At 39.6% G+C, this 13375-nt stretch overlaps 2 protein-coding genes across 25 annotated transcripts in view; one reads left to right on the top strand and one right to left on the bottom strand.

The window, feature by feature from the left end:
• The window catches only part of IRAG2 (inositol 1,4,5-triphosphate receptor associated 2), a 64888-nt gene extending 61602 nt beyond the window's left edge, over positions 1–3286 (top strand). For 4 of the 7 annotated variants that reach the window (XM_043538608.1, XM_043538590.1, XM_043538596.1 and 1 more), the window contains 6 exons: positions 84–127; positions 787–861; positions 936–1000; positions 1458–1559; positions 1740–1847; positions 2546–3286. In XM_043538608.1, coding sequence (XP_043394543.1) covers positions 84–127; positions 787–861; positions 936–1000; positions 1458–1559; positions 1740–1847; positions 2546–2789 — 638 coding nt within the window. In that variant the 3' untranslated portion in view covers positions 2790–3286. Of the gene's footprint in view, positions 1–83; positions 134–786; positions 862–935; positions 1001–1457; positions 1560–1739; positions 1848–2545 lie in introns of all 7 variants that reach the window. The other 3 variants (XM_043538594.1, XM_043538584.1, XM_043538601.1) reach the window with 2 other exon arrangements.
• DNAI7 (dynein axonemal intermediate chain 7) overlaps positions 1117–13375 on the bottom strand; it is a 57182-nt gene continuing 44923 nt past the window's right edge. For 14 of the 18 annotated variants that reach the window (XM_043538651.1, XM_043538672.1, XM_043538641.1 and 11 more), the window contains 7 exons: positions 12788–12893; positions 10360–10526; positions 9251–9401; positions 6815–7029; positions 5854–6021; positions 5479–5592; positions 3133–3567 (listed from right to left, as the gene is read on the bottom strand). In XM_043538651.1, coding sequence (XP_043394586.1) covers positions 3292–3567; positions 5479–5592; positions 5854–6021; positions 6815–7029; positions 9251–9401; positions 10360–10526; positions 12788–12893 — 1197 coding nt within the window. In that variant the 3' untranslated portion in view covers positions 3133–3291. Of the gene's footprint in view, positions 3568–5478; positions 5593–5853; positions 6022–6814; positions 7030–9250; positions 9402–10359; positions 10527–12787; positions 12894–13375 lie in introns of all 18 variants that reach the window. The other 4 variants (XM_043538627.1, XM_043538624.1, XM_043538683.1 and 1 more) reach the window with 2 other exon arrangements.

Here is a 13375-nt window from a genome sequence, read left to right as displayed (position 1 = left end):
CCTGCAGATGGTCAGACCATTTGGCTCTCTTCCACAATGGCAATCTTTAAAAATCTGCTTACAATACCATTTCCTCTTTACAGATGAATCTACAAATAAAAAGCTTCCAAGTTCTCTCAACTTCAAGGTACCAGTACCACTGAAATTTATAAAAGTAAATGGAATGCTGTGTGCTCTTCAGAGCTGCCTTGTACATGTACTCCACTGGGGCTTGACATCCACATGAAAGCTGTATCTATTAGGCTCTCTGTAACTCCCTAAACTCACAAAAGCAAACTAACTTGATTAGATACGCTAACATTTCAATGGAAAAACTTAAAATTTCAATGTGCTGCTGTAAGTGGGTCCATAATCTCTCATGGTTTTGAGGCCGTCCCTCTTGAGTTCAAGAACTATTGCTCTCATGGGGTCCTCAACAATGAAGCCCTCAAAAGAGTGGTCTTTAACATACTGAGCCAAGAGGTATTTAAAAGCAAGTTGGCAATAGGATCTATATTTTGCGCTCCAGTAGGTTAACTTAAGACCTCTTTAAATTTCAGAATTTGCAGTAGCAGATATACATGCATGTTGTTTCTAATCTGGAAAATAACCCGCATATTAATATGTAAAATTATTTAAGAAAGTATACTTCAAGTACTACCCAGTAATAACCCCAGATGTATCTTTTTAGTGTTTATACTAACTAAACATCAACTTTTATAAATCTACGCCTCCAATTAACATGCTTAAAACTAGTGGTTAATCTAACCAATGCATAATAGTTGTTAATAGCTCTTCTTTGTGTAGCCATCATCCCTGCGAAGAGTCAGTATTGCAGCATTGCCCAGGAATATTGGAAACACTGGTAGTGGTTTGCCGCTGGTAAGTAAGGGTTGTCAAAGGGTGACTGTTTTCATTCTCAAACTGGTCAGTTTGCATTTTACCTTCCTTTACAGGCCCAATTATATGGAACTGATGGAAATGAAAAAAGTGACAAATGCAACAGACGATCAAGCAGTTGGTAAGGCTACTTGATTTTTTGTTTGTTTTTAAATGGGCCTTAATTTTTCAACTTCATTATGGCTGTAGTAAACCGTTCCACTGGAGTAGCTTACTAAGGATCTTTTGGAAGTAATGCTGTAAATGTCTATGCTATGTAAACCTTAAAGTTCAACTTTTACAGTCACACCCAAGTGTCCATATCAAGAGGCCTGAAGTTCAAATTTAAGAGGTTCGGCGCTCCCATGGACTTCAACTGCAAAGACATGCGAAAATTTGAAAATCTGGCACCTTATTGTTTCTGCTTAAATATTAAACTGGGACTCAAACTTGAAAAATATTTCCCCAAATCTTCATAGCCTACCCCAACATTAAATAAGCATGCTCATTTATCTCTATCTTGCACTGAAGTTATTTTCTTTACTGTGATCTGAAAGCTTTAGCTGAAGTACTTATTTTCAAGTATGCACATTTGGCAGGGGCCGACTGGGATCAAAACAAAATGAGAAGCGTCCTTCACTGCGACGATTCATTAGCACATATGCCTGGACAGAGTCTGAGGAAGAAAAGTCTGAAACAAAGTAGGTCTTGATTACTTAATCTGCAAGACTTTAAGGTGGGCTTGCTTCTTGCACTTGACACCATGTTGTATGTCAAAGCTGTTGTAAACTGGAATACTTACTCTATTTATAAAAATGTGCCTGTTTATGTGTACTGATGAGTGTTTACCAGGAAACTTAAGTTCTAAAACTTACTTGCAGAACCAAACAGGCAGAACCACCAGTTGAAGAAATACAAGAAGACAAAGCAAGGAAGTTAAGTGTTACTGAAAGGGGGAAAAATCCATCAAAATGGAGTCTAGGATCAGCGTAAGTTTCTCAATTGCAAACATGAATTTCTGTAAGGGGAAGTAGTGGTCCGGTGGAGGACACGGGAAGAGGAAGCAGAGTGGTAATCTTGACTTTTTGATGTCAGCCTTTCAAAGTAGGCAGCATTAAGTAATCGAATTAGCAGGTTAAAGCTCTACTTTTGGTACTAGTCAAGAACAGAACAACTTCTGGTATTACAAGCTCACAAATTCGTCTTGAGATGTGACCCCTTGCAGTGTGGTGCTCTGCCTCAACACTGCCCCTCGGAGATCAAAGCCTAAGTTCTTAACTAGTCCAGATAGCCCTGTCATTCTAAATTTACAGAGGAAGGCACTGGAGTATACATTAAACCCTTTTGTTGCAGGAAAAAATGGCTGATATTTGCAATGCCCACTAGGAGATTTAGCCACACACTTTCCATTAACACGAATGGAATGTGTGAAGAAATCCCATATTTGCCTTTGAAAACAATTTTTGTGCCTCTTCAGAGTTTTATATAAAACATCTTTAGCATCTAGTGCTGACTGGAGCCTGCATTGTAAACCCAGAATATAACATGCCAGTGTAGCTGGCTATTAGTACAGCGGCAAACTTGTCTTCATTACGTACAATTTATATTCTGGATTAGTAGTCAGACAATATGATATTTAAACCTTGAAGAAAAGCATGTCTGTCCTATGTTTATGGCTTCTCCACAGTTGCAACATCATGTCATCGTGGGCATCTCATCTGAAGACTTCCTTCTCCAAGGCTAACAAAACTCTCTGGATTTCTCTTACCATCATTGTACTCCTTGCTGCACTCACAAGCTTCCTCACAGGTCTCTCTCTCCAAAGACCTGCAGATGCTGCCCCTGTGGGAACTGGAAGTTCCTGGACATCACTACAACAACTGCTGTGGCCACATACTAAGCTTCAACACAATGGACCGCCACCAGTATAACACACAATCTGTATTTTAATTTGTAAAATCTTTTTTCCTCCCCTAGACTTCCTGTTTGACTCAATTTGTGTTATATAAACTAGTGTAAACATAGCTCTCAAGTCTAGAATTACTTTAACTTTCTAATATGAGTTGAGGTAGTATATTTAAAATCCCTTATTTTGAAGCTTTTTAGACTATACTTAACTTTCAATGGTAAAACATTTTAAAGCATGATTTGGAAATACAACTTTCCCCTCTGACCCCTCTTCCCAAATGTCTTAATCCTGTTCAAGATTAGAACAACTTAAAAAATAGCTGTCTCTCCTTTTGAAGCTTGTAATAAATGGGTCTAAATGTGTAGTTACTAGAAAGTAACGAATTTTATTCACAAAAACTTTTTCTTAATGCATTTTTAGGCATTTAAAAAGCTGTTTTGATTTGCATGTGAAATGACAGACATCAAATGTAATGTTATTGACCGAGTTCTTGATGCTCAATAAAGTTAATTTAAAATATTGGCTTAAGAGTATGTTAACACTCTAGTAGCAATGAGCAGTTGGTATACAGCATCAATAAATAGGCAGCTGGCTTTCTTTACTTTTTCAATTGCTTCTTCACTGGCAAAATCTTTGATCAGATGGTACAGAGTAGAATGAAATTCAGTATTGTTCGCGAGATCTTCTGAGAAGGCTTCGCTAGTTTCACTGATCATGAGCCTTTGTGCTCGCTGACCATTAAACATATAAAGGGACCAGTCTTCATCTTTAACAGCATCGGTTTTAAGGTGTTCACTCACCTACAGCAGAATGGAAGAATAAATGCTGTAACGTTACTACATTTTCTAGATAGACATACAGTTAATGTAGGGAGGAAAGCTGATAGCTTGGGATGCTGAGACCCAGGCTTAATTCCCTGCTCCAGCAGAGACTTGTGTAACTTTGGATCTCGCCCTAGGTGTCTTGATCAAAAGAGGAAGGTGCCTGAATCCAAAATGTAGGTCCTCAAAATCCCCATAGTGCCAAATGTCAGTGGGCACGTGCACCACCACTTAAGTCCTGATGCTGAGTACATGACTTAAGGAAATGTCTAGTCTGAGCTCCTGCATTTGTTCTGTCAGGGAAGGGCTAATATGGTAGATGTCCTCAGATGCCTCCCTCTACAGTGCTTATGGGATCAGGCCCTGCACACAACAGCAGAAGGTGGTGTTTTATCCAACACTGCACGGGTTACAGCACTTCCAGCAGGAGGTCGGAAACCTGGATTCAAGTCCCCTTCTCCCTCTGTCCCCTCAGCCCCAGAAAGAGGAGCATGGATGTGAAACCTGGGTCTTCTGCCTCCTGAGTGAATGCTCTAACCACTGTGGTTTTAGATGTTGGGCCACCATGATTCTTTGTCAGAGCTGGCTAACTAGGTTTAGGCACCTAAATCCAGAAGAGAGGCTGTAAATTATAAGTGGTAACTGGACTGTCCCTTCCACCCTACCTGAGGCACATACCCCTGTCCTCCGCATTTTGTATTGTCTAATTTAGGTGGCTCCCCACCCAACTTGCTGGCTTTTGAGGGTCCTGTTCAAGGCACCCAGGCTCCCTCAGGAAGGCCAATAGGAATCTTGCATATGTAACTATTTTGTCCCTACACATCTAGTATCTCTAAACACACTGAGCCAAGTAACTCCGATTCCAGGATTAACATCTCAGTTACTCAAACAGATTAACATTGTAGCTTCCTGGTGATTGGCCAGAAGATACCCTAATCATAGCAATTCACTAATTCCTCTTGAGGATTCTTTGAAAAGTGGTGGTGATTTAAAGTTGTCCATTGTGACATTTATCTTTCATCAAATGCAAGGAAAGGGTGGGAATATTGTAGACTCATTTATTCAATAATACTGTTAAAATTATTTGCCTTAGAGCTCCAAATTTACTAATGGCATTTATCTAGCAAGTGGGAGTTAACAGCTGTTGTCTTGCACTGCGTAAGTCTTACAGAACAAAATTACTCAACCTTGACCAAAAGGATATTTTGTATATTAACCTGTAGAAATGTGTGTGACTACTAGTTTCCCCTCTCAAATGGGGGTGGGAGCAAATGTATGACCTATAATAGCAAGGCGTTAATTATCTGACCTGCAGTCAGAGGCTGCAACTGAATCTACCCTACCTACCTGCCAAAAGAGCTCCTCTCTGTCCTAGCAGGGAACAGAAAGTAAGTGAGGAAGGATCTCCCTTCTCTATGCCTTGAAAGAAGTGGATGTTAAAACTCTGACACCTGAGGTCTGCCTGCAAAAGAGGAGCACTGTGGGCTGCTCTGAAGGGAAGGCGAGCTCAGGTTACAGCTGGCCAACTAATAAAATCATCACATATCTAATGGGTAATGGAGGACTCTGACTCAGCCTACCTTTGAATGAAAATCCTTTTTGTACCCAGCGATAGAGCTGGAGAGACCAGGTAGCCCTGGACTGTGCTAAACTTTCATAACCAAGCTTATAGGTCACCTGGCATAGACCTGTTAAGCAGAGTAACTGAAGACCCCAAAAGATGCAATCTCAATAGCCAAAGGACTGTTACTTAGCAAAGGTATAGGTGAGTTCACCAGGGGCCAGGCCTTAGAGAAAGCTCTTCATTTCAGAAACATGACCTAGCTGTAGTTCAGTGTTGCTCATCTAGTCATATATTACATTATTTTGGACTAAGTCTAAAATAGCAACCTTAAAAACTACTTGATCTTGACCAGATGCCAGATTCCACTTGCTCCAACTGAAAGCAAAAGCAGATGCAACCAGCGCCATCTGTTGATAAGTTGTGACTTCTGCTAGTGGAGTCTGTAACATAAAGGGTACAAATCAGAAACCACGGATCCAACAAATCACACCACTTTATGCTAGACTACCACATTGAAGGCAAGCTCTGGTCAAAAGATAGTGGGCCAGATTCTGGTTCCTGCTCCTTTGGGTGGCTCTGCAGCTGTCTCACGCAGGTACCTGAGGGTTCTGTATGGCGTAGATCCACCTTTGTGCCAAAAAATGTTGTCTACAAGTAGAAAATTGGATCTTTTAAAAAAAAGTAGGTCATAGCTGTCTCACCTTCTTGTTCACGCAGACATACTTGTACGAGTAGTCTGATGGGAAAATGTTCACTCCAGCCTTTTTCAAAGCAATGGTCAGGTCAATTGGAGATGTCCATTTTCCTGTCAAGTGGGAAAGTTTTTCACTCCCATCCACAGTTATTGAAGACAGCATACACTGATTACCCTGTTGCATGAAGCAATAAAAACAATTTTTACTGATTAAAAATATTCTGTACTTCAGACCTTTTAAAAATAATTTACTTTTTTCTCATGACTACTTTATAAATACCTCTGATGCATACACATTCACCTGCACCCCATACCCTACCAACCAATAGCTGCCAGGACCAAAACTTCAAACGGGTGTCTGTCTGCACTGGGAAGGATGCATGTCTGCTATTGCCCAGCACCTAATCTGCTCTGTTCACCCCTGCCTCTAGAGTGTTCTCAGCCAAGAGAGTTTAGGATAAGTAGTGTGTTGGCACATTGCCACCATAGTGGCTCTTAATTCAGCTGGCAGTTACCTGTCAGATTTTGAGGGTAACTAGATGGTAGATTTGTGTATGTAAATCAGAGGAGGAGATTTTACACCAAGCAAGTAGCATTAAAATTGAAGAGCTGCCTTTTAAGACTCATAAACTAGAGGGGGAAAGAGGGGTAATTTGTGGCGAGCTGTGCTTTGTATGATGGTCCTGAATTTAACATGGGATGGGGGGAGCTGCAGCTTTCAAAATACATTAATTAGAACTCTGTTAGCAGTATGCTGCCTGCTGGCCCTTCTGGGCAAAAACCTAGGCTAAAGCACCAGTTCTATTCCCTACCCTGCACCTTCCCAATTCCATGATGGGAGGGGGGGTCAACACACAATTATCCTCACGCTTTCATCCTTACTAGGGCAGCCTGACTCAAAAATTAGCTCTGATAAATAACCATAAGGGTCTGTAGTTGAGTTGCATGTATCAAGAGATTTACTGTACCTTAATCTGCATTTGAACTTCTGCAAAAGCTGTAACAACAGTGAAAAGTAATTCATCTGTGCCATTAGGTCTCAGTTCCCATGACTGATATGGCATATTGAGGTGAGCATCCTGAATCAGTGTGATTGTATAAAAAGCATCCATCTCAAAAGAGATTTGTTTCTCTTTCATTTTGTACTTTATGTCACTGATACCATCAGTTCTCCATTGTTTGCCTATATTATATACATATAAAAAAAAAAGAGGAAAAAATTATTAGAGCTGCTGCTTTTGGTGGTGTTGACCCAAGTTCAGTATTGTGCTAAGTGGTATGCTGAGCTCTGGAGAATCTTAGGCATGTAATACAGACAATAGATGTTAAGAGAAAGATCGTCTTACAATTGGTATCAAAATTTCTCCCTAGCCTAAAAATGATAAATGAAAACACGGATGATGGTGCAGCTAACAGTCTGGGAGCTCATTTATAATAAATACTACTCTCAAACTTTAATACATAAAGAGTCAAATTCCACTTTAATGTAGATCTGGAATAACTTTACTGACATCCAGTCGGGTTACTTTAGATTAACACTGGTGTGAGAACAGTATTTGGCCTTTTAAATATATATGATTTGAAAGTAGGATTTGGCTCAAGATCGATTTATGTACTGTAATTAAATTTTCTAGCTATAATTTTTCTCATAACCATCAATGGTGTACTGTTACACTGTTGAGACTAAAATAAATGGCACAGAGGAACTGCAGCACTATTGATGATAAGTTAGTTCTATTCAAGCCGGCTATTGTAATTTGGTTGTTTGCACATTGAGAAAAAAAAGTTTGTTATCTCTCATAACTGTTGTTCTTTGAGATGTGTTGCTCATGTCCATTCCACGTTAGGTGTGTATTTGCCCCATGCACCGGTGCCAGAAGATTTTCCCCAGTGGTATCCATAGGGCCAGCTCTGGCACCCTCTGGAGTGGAGTGGGTATATGCCGGTTTAAGAGGTGCCATTGTCCCTCCCCCCTCCTTCAGTTTCTGCTTGCTGGAACTCCGACAGAGGGTCAGGAGGGTGAGTCATGGAATGGACAAGAGCAACACATCTCAAAGAACAACAGTTATGAGAGGTAAGTAACCATTTTTTTTTTCTTCGAGTGATTGCTCATGTCCATTCCATATTAGGTGACTCACAAACAGTGTCTCTGGAGGTAGACCAGGATTCTTGGACGCATGGATTACAAAACCGCTCTCCCGAAGCCAGCGTCATCTCAGGCCTGCTGGGTGGTGAAGGCATGGACAGATGACTATGTTTGCGGTCCTGCAGATGTCCTGGATCAGAATGTGAGCCAGGAATGCTGCTGACGCTGTCTGTGCTCTTGTTGAATGAGCTGTCACTATCAGCGGCAGAGTAGAAAAGCACCACTGGTACAACTGCTTGCCGAAGCAAGAGGATGTTCCACCACCATCACTGGCAGTAAGAAGGAACTGAAGGTGGGGGGAGGGCTGCCAGCACTTCTTATAGTGTGCCACTCCAGAGGGTGCCAGAGCCAGCCCTACAGCTACCACTGCGGGAAAAACTTATAGCACCAGTGCATGGGGCAAGCACACACACCTAACATGGAATGGACATTAGCAAGAACTGGAAGAAGAACATATTTACTACAACTGACCAGAAAACTTTGGTCAAAACATTTTTTCATGGGAATTTACTGATTTATTGAAATCAAAACATTCTTCAGACGCAGTTCAATTTTGATTAAGTTTTTCCAGAAACAAGGTAAATTCTGAAACCAGGACTTCCAGGGTCTGGCACCCAGGGACGCCAGGATCTGCAGCGCTAGGACAGCATTCCAAGAAGACTGTCTCAGAGCTAGGATTCAATCCCCTTTCACAGAGAATTTTGAAATTTTGGGCTTTTGTTCCTAATCAGAATGAAATTAAATACTGAAATATTGAAATCTTTCACAAAATGAAATAACTTTCTCTGCCTTGCTCTAATATTTACACTATATGGGAGCTAAAACATGTAAACCCAAACAGTAAAGCAGAGATAATAGCCTATCACTGTTTTAGAAAGATTTTTTTAATGGAGCCAATTGCCAAGACATATCACTTGAATGAGGACTGAAACACTATACAACATTTTCCTTACTTCTAAATAATTTACAGAAGACTGTTTGAATAAGGGAGCAACAAGATCTTGTGTCTAATCGAAATTATGCACCAATTGAATGTTAAGCTTTCAAAAATCAAAGATAATGAACAGCGAAGGGCCCATACCAAACTCTGGATCTGAACTGGATCTCATCTCTATAATGGGACTTGCCAAAGTCTGAGTTCCAAATACTCCAGGAACTTTGGAAAAATTAAAATCCAGATCTGAATTCTGGGACTTGAACTTGAGAGGTTTTTGGATTTAGCATTTGTGTGTAACAGCTGGCTGAAGACTGACTGTACCTGCAGAATCCCATCTGGCAACCACAGGCTCCTCAAAAAATATCACACTGTCAAGAAGTCTAAGAGTCACCCCTATACGTGGATATGTGGCATCTTCAGTTTCTTCTGATTCTGGAGGATAGGGATAGGTCTCCAATCCTACATCAAGTAACTTTGATGGAAAGGTGAAGAAAAGATAAAATGTCATGAGAAAAAGCAATAGACTACTAAATTTTGTAATCCACTTTGGTCCTCTGCAGAGTTCACTAAAATACAATCTAAAGAGCTAAAAACTTTATATATCATTTGATAATTCTACACATCTGTGAAACTTTGCAAATTACACTTTGCTTCTTCTGCATCTTCCATCTGAGGCTCTCAAAGGGCTTTCTACAAACACTGTACAGCCACAGAGAGGGGCGGCAGCTATTACTCCAGCCCATATGTCTGATATTCAAGTACTGCCTGCACTGGGGCTGTATTGCAGCTCTACCTGAAGGTGCTGGGTTAGGGATGGGGAGTTATGTCTCTCAGTCCGCCAATGAACATATTTACTTGAGCTAAATGCAGTTTATGTAAATTATGTCTATTAAGGAGATCAGCATTGCAAAAATCCTGTGATGCAAGTAAATGTGATCTCAAATTTTACAATTGGGGAAACTGAGGCATACTGCCTAAGGACCATAAAGTCTGCAGCGGAGCCTGGAACGAAACTCAAAGCTCCGTTATCACAGTCATAGGCTTTAACCCATCCTTCTGTTTATAAAATGAAGCAAGGACTTCCTTTTCCTTTAACCAACATCTTTAGGAGAATTTTCAAATGCAGTGATTTCAGATGTTTGTGCTACCTCCATTTAACAGAACTGACTGTGTGAATACCTGTCTGAATGTACACACACCCATTATATGGATGCCACAGGTATATAAGAAAGTTTGCAGGTGCAGCTGAGGAGCTTGGTTTGAAAACTCGGCTTTTAATCTCAGTGCACAGAAACTCAAAAGATAGAACTCTTTGTTTATACAGTGTGAACTCTATATTGACAATCTCCAGAACTGTGGCAACTCTTTCCAGGGTGATCAGAACTAAAAGAGATTCATTGGGTGCAATTTTGCTTCAGATCTTGACCTACTTCCACCATGGTCCAGCCTTTGATTTGTTTGGCTTGAGGTGGGAGCTTCAGTGCATCAATAAGGTACACTCCACCCACTGGTGTGAACTGGTGCAAATCAACTACATTTTCGCCAATTATCTCTTCTTCTTTTTCATCAGTGGCCACCTGCAGTGGTGCAACCTGAACTAAATAACAACCAAATATCATGTATTAATTCAACGTCTGAATAAAGTACCAAGATTTCAAATCCCAAATGCTTTTTGCGCATACAGCGTCTAAATGTACTTAAAATGGCTTTCTACTCTGCAACATCTCAGCGCCACCTACTGGTGGTCTACGGATTTTTTAAAGGATTCATTGGAATGGATAAAACTAGACGGACAACAAAAATGAATAGAAGGCTTATTCAGGGCTGGACCTAGGTTTTGTGGGGCCTTAAATTAAGAACTGTAGGGCCCCCAATTATAATTAGGCATGTGGCTGATGTGCCAGCTATGGGCACTTGGTGGCACAAGTACTCCTGTTCTTTGTAACCAAGGCACTCTGTAGCTGCATAGACCTATGACCACCACGGGATTTACTAATCCATACCTAATGATTGCACCGTCTTCTCATGTTTTTAGTACTGAGATTTTAAAGAGAAGGGTGCATTTCTCCTACTACTAGGGCCTGATTCTGTAAGTGACTTCACGGGTCTGCTCAAGCAGATTCACCTACAGAATCAGGGTCTTAGTTATAATTTGTGCAACCTCAATAAACGCAATGGAGTTTCACAACAGTAAATGACAGAAGAATCTGGTCTGGAGTCAGTGAGGTTGCACTGGTTATAACTAACAGGAAGAACTTGGCCCCCATGTTATATAAGATCCTACAGGGGTTAAGGAAAGTGCATGTAAGGCAGACATGGGGCCACAAACTGAAGTTAGAAAAGGAAGATACTTAACCTAGTAAGGGATGGAGGGTGATCAATCTGTGGAACAAAATTCCTTAGAGAATCCGCAATGGTGGATTAGAGGAAATTCCTTACCAAAATTCGTAAGAGACTTTCCAATGGTGAATGTTTTTTAAAAGTTCTAAGCACTTAAAGAAACTAATACATGATTTTCACCCTGTAATAATATCATGTAGGTGGCTGGATGGTCACTAGCAATGTTCAAAAATGCATGAAAAATGTTAGATATCATAGTATAAGGAAGACAATTTATTATGAGGATCCACTTAAACTCTGTTCAATAACACAAGATAAAATAACTGTATTATAAAACTTGCTAAATAAAAGACTGTATTTTTTAAAAATGAGGTAATCTCAACAAACTAAAAATATCCAGTGTAATGTGTTTCCAGGTCTTTTTAGAGTGGGATGGGAAAGGGTTGCTAGTTTTATATGAATACTATATATGCTCACATATTATATATGTAGTTTTTGTAGTATACTGTGTGCATACTACAATTTAAGCTCTCTGTATACTTATTAATAGTATAGTATACTAATCTATGTAGTAAATCCACTGTACTATTAACTACAACTTTGGCTTTCCTTTTTTTTAAATAAAAAAAATATTTAAACTTCTTCTAAACAAAGCTAAATACTTGTTCTCCCAAGCTAAACCATTGAGATCTTTTTAACACTTGTAAAAATATATTCAAGATAGAGAAGACACTTTGCTCTTTACATACATTTTCACACTAAAACAATGAAGAAAAAAGACCTTAAACAAATAAAAATAATTATGCCATTTCTGGGTACAGGTCTTAGTTAATATTAAGGCTGGGATTTTTAAAGGTGCTTAATGTCTAAAATCCACGCCTTGGAAAAATCCCAAGGGAAATACCTACCTGTGTGGTCCATAGATGTGAACCTGACAGTTTGGTTGCTGGGGCAGCACCCACTGGAAAGTTCTTTTAAAAGGCTCTATAGCTCAGATAATCAATGCTGCACAACACACAGTCATCTTGTTTTAGAAGAAAGTGTAAAAAATAAATCAATGATTTTACTAAACTAAAGGATCTAGAAGTGTTGGAGAAACTGATGGCTGATTTATATGAGAAAGAAGATTACAACTAGCACTGGTCTCTTTCCTGGGATTATGGCCCTGATTCAGCTAAGCATTTAAGCACCTTACTTAAGCATGTGCTTAAGTAAAGAACTATTCCTGGGCTCCCAGTTATGCATAAGCTTCAATAACTGACAATCTTAGCCTAACTCAAAAACATGGGAAGAACCTTATTCAGCCAAGACAGATACCTAGCTGGAACCTCAAGATACCTGTAATGTATTATATTTTATAAATATATAAAATGAGAGCAATAGCTACGTCATCTTTGTTCTGTCCATGTAGGTGTTGGGGCTACATTATATACACTAGCTTTGTATGCTCCAGTGTTTGCCTAGAGTAAAATCAGACGTTTATATAATTCTGCAATACTCCATGTAAAATCTGAGTACCTCCTGAAATGGTGCTAACATTTTCTGATTTCTTATCAGATTCCTCTTCTAGCTTCTCATTTTCATCAGGATCGATTTTAATGCTGTCTTTGAAAGAGATGGCACTCTATTTAAAAAATAAAATATCGTGTTTTTAGATTACAGTGAGACAGGCACAATTAAAAATAGTGTAGCTTCTCTGTGAAAATGAGAACCTCGGGAGAAGGAGTAAGGTCCTCATCATGCAATGAGATGTGCATGAAGCTTACTGGAGGAATGGGGCTGTAGTGTAGGAATATCCAGAATGCATCATTATGACACTTTTTAATTTGCTAGCTGACAAAACCAGATTTTGGTACAAAAATCAGGCAGTCTGGATTTTGTCTAAGTCAGGTAATCAGCTTTACCTATTAATATATAAATAGAGAGAACACGTGTAATAATTAATTGTATTTCTATAGCAGCTTCCCTCCAAAAATCCCAAAGCACTTTTCAAATATTAATGAATTCAGCCTCACAGCACTATGTGAAGTACGTATTACTAGCCTCATTTTTCTGATGAGAAAGCTAATGCAGGGCCAGAGATAGGAACTGTAATAGAAACAAACA

Source organism: Chelonia mydas, chromosome 1 (genome assembly GCF_015237465.2).
Source record: "Chelonia mydas isolate rCheMyd1 chromosome 1, rCheMyd1.pri.v2, whole genome shotgun sequence".
Lineage (NCBI taxonomy): Eukaryota > Metazoa > Chordata > Testudines > Cheloniidae > Chelonia > Chelonia mydas.
This window is presented reverse-complemented; position numbering and strand designations above follow the sequence as displayed.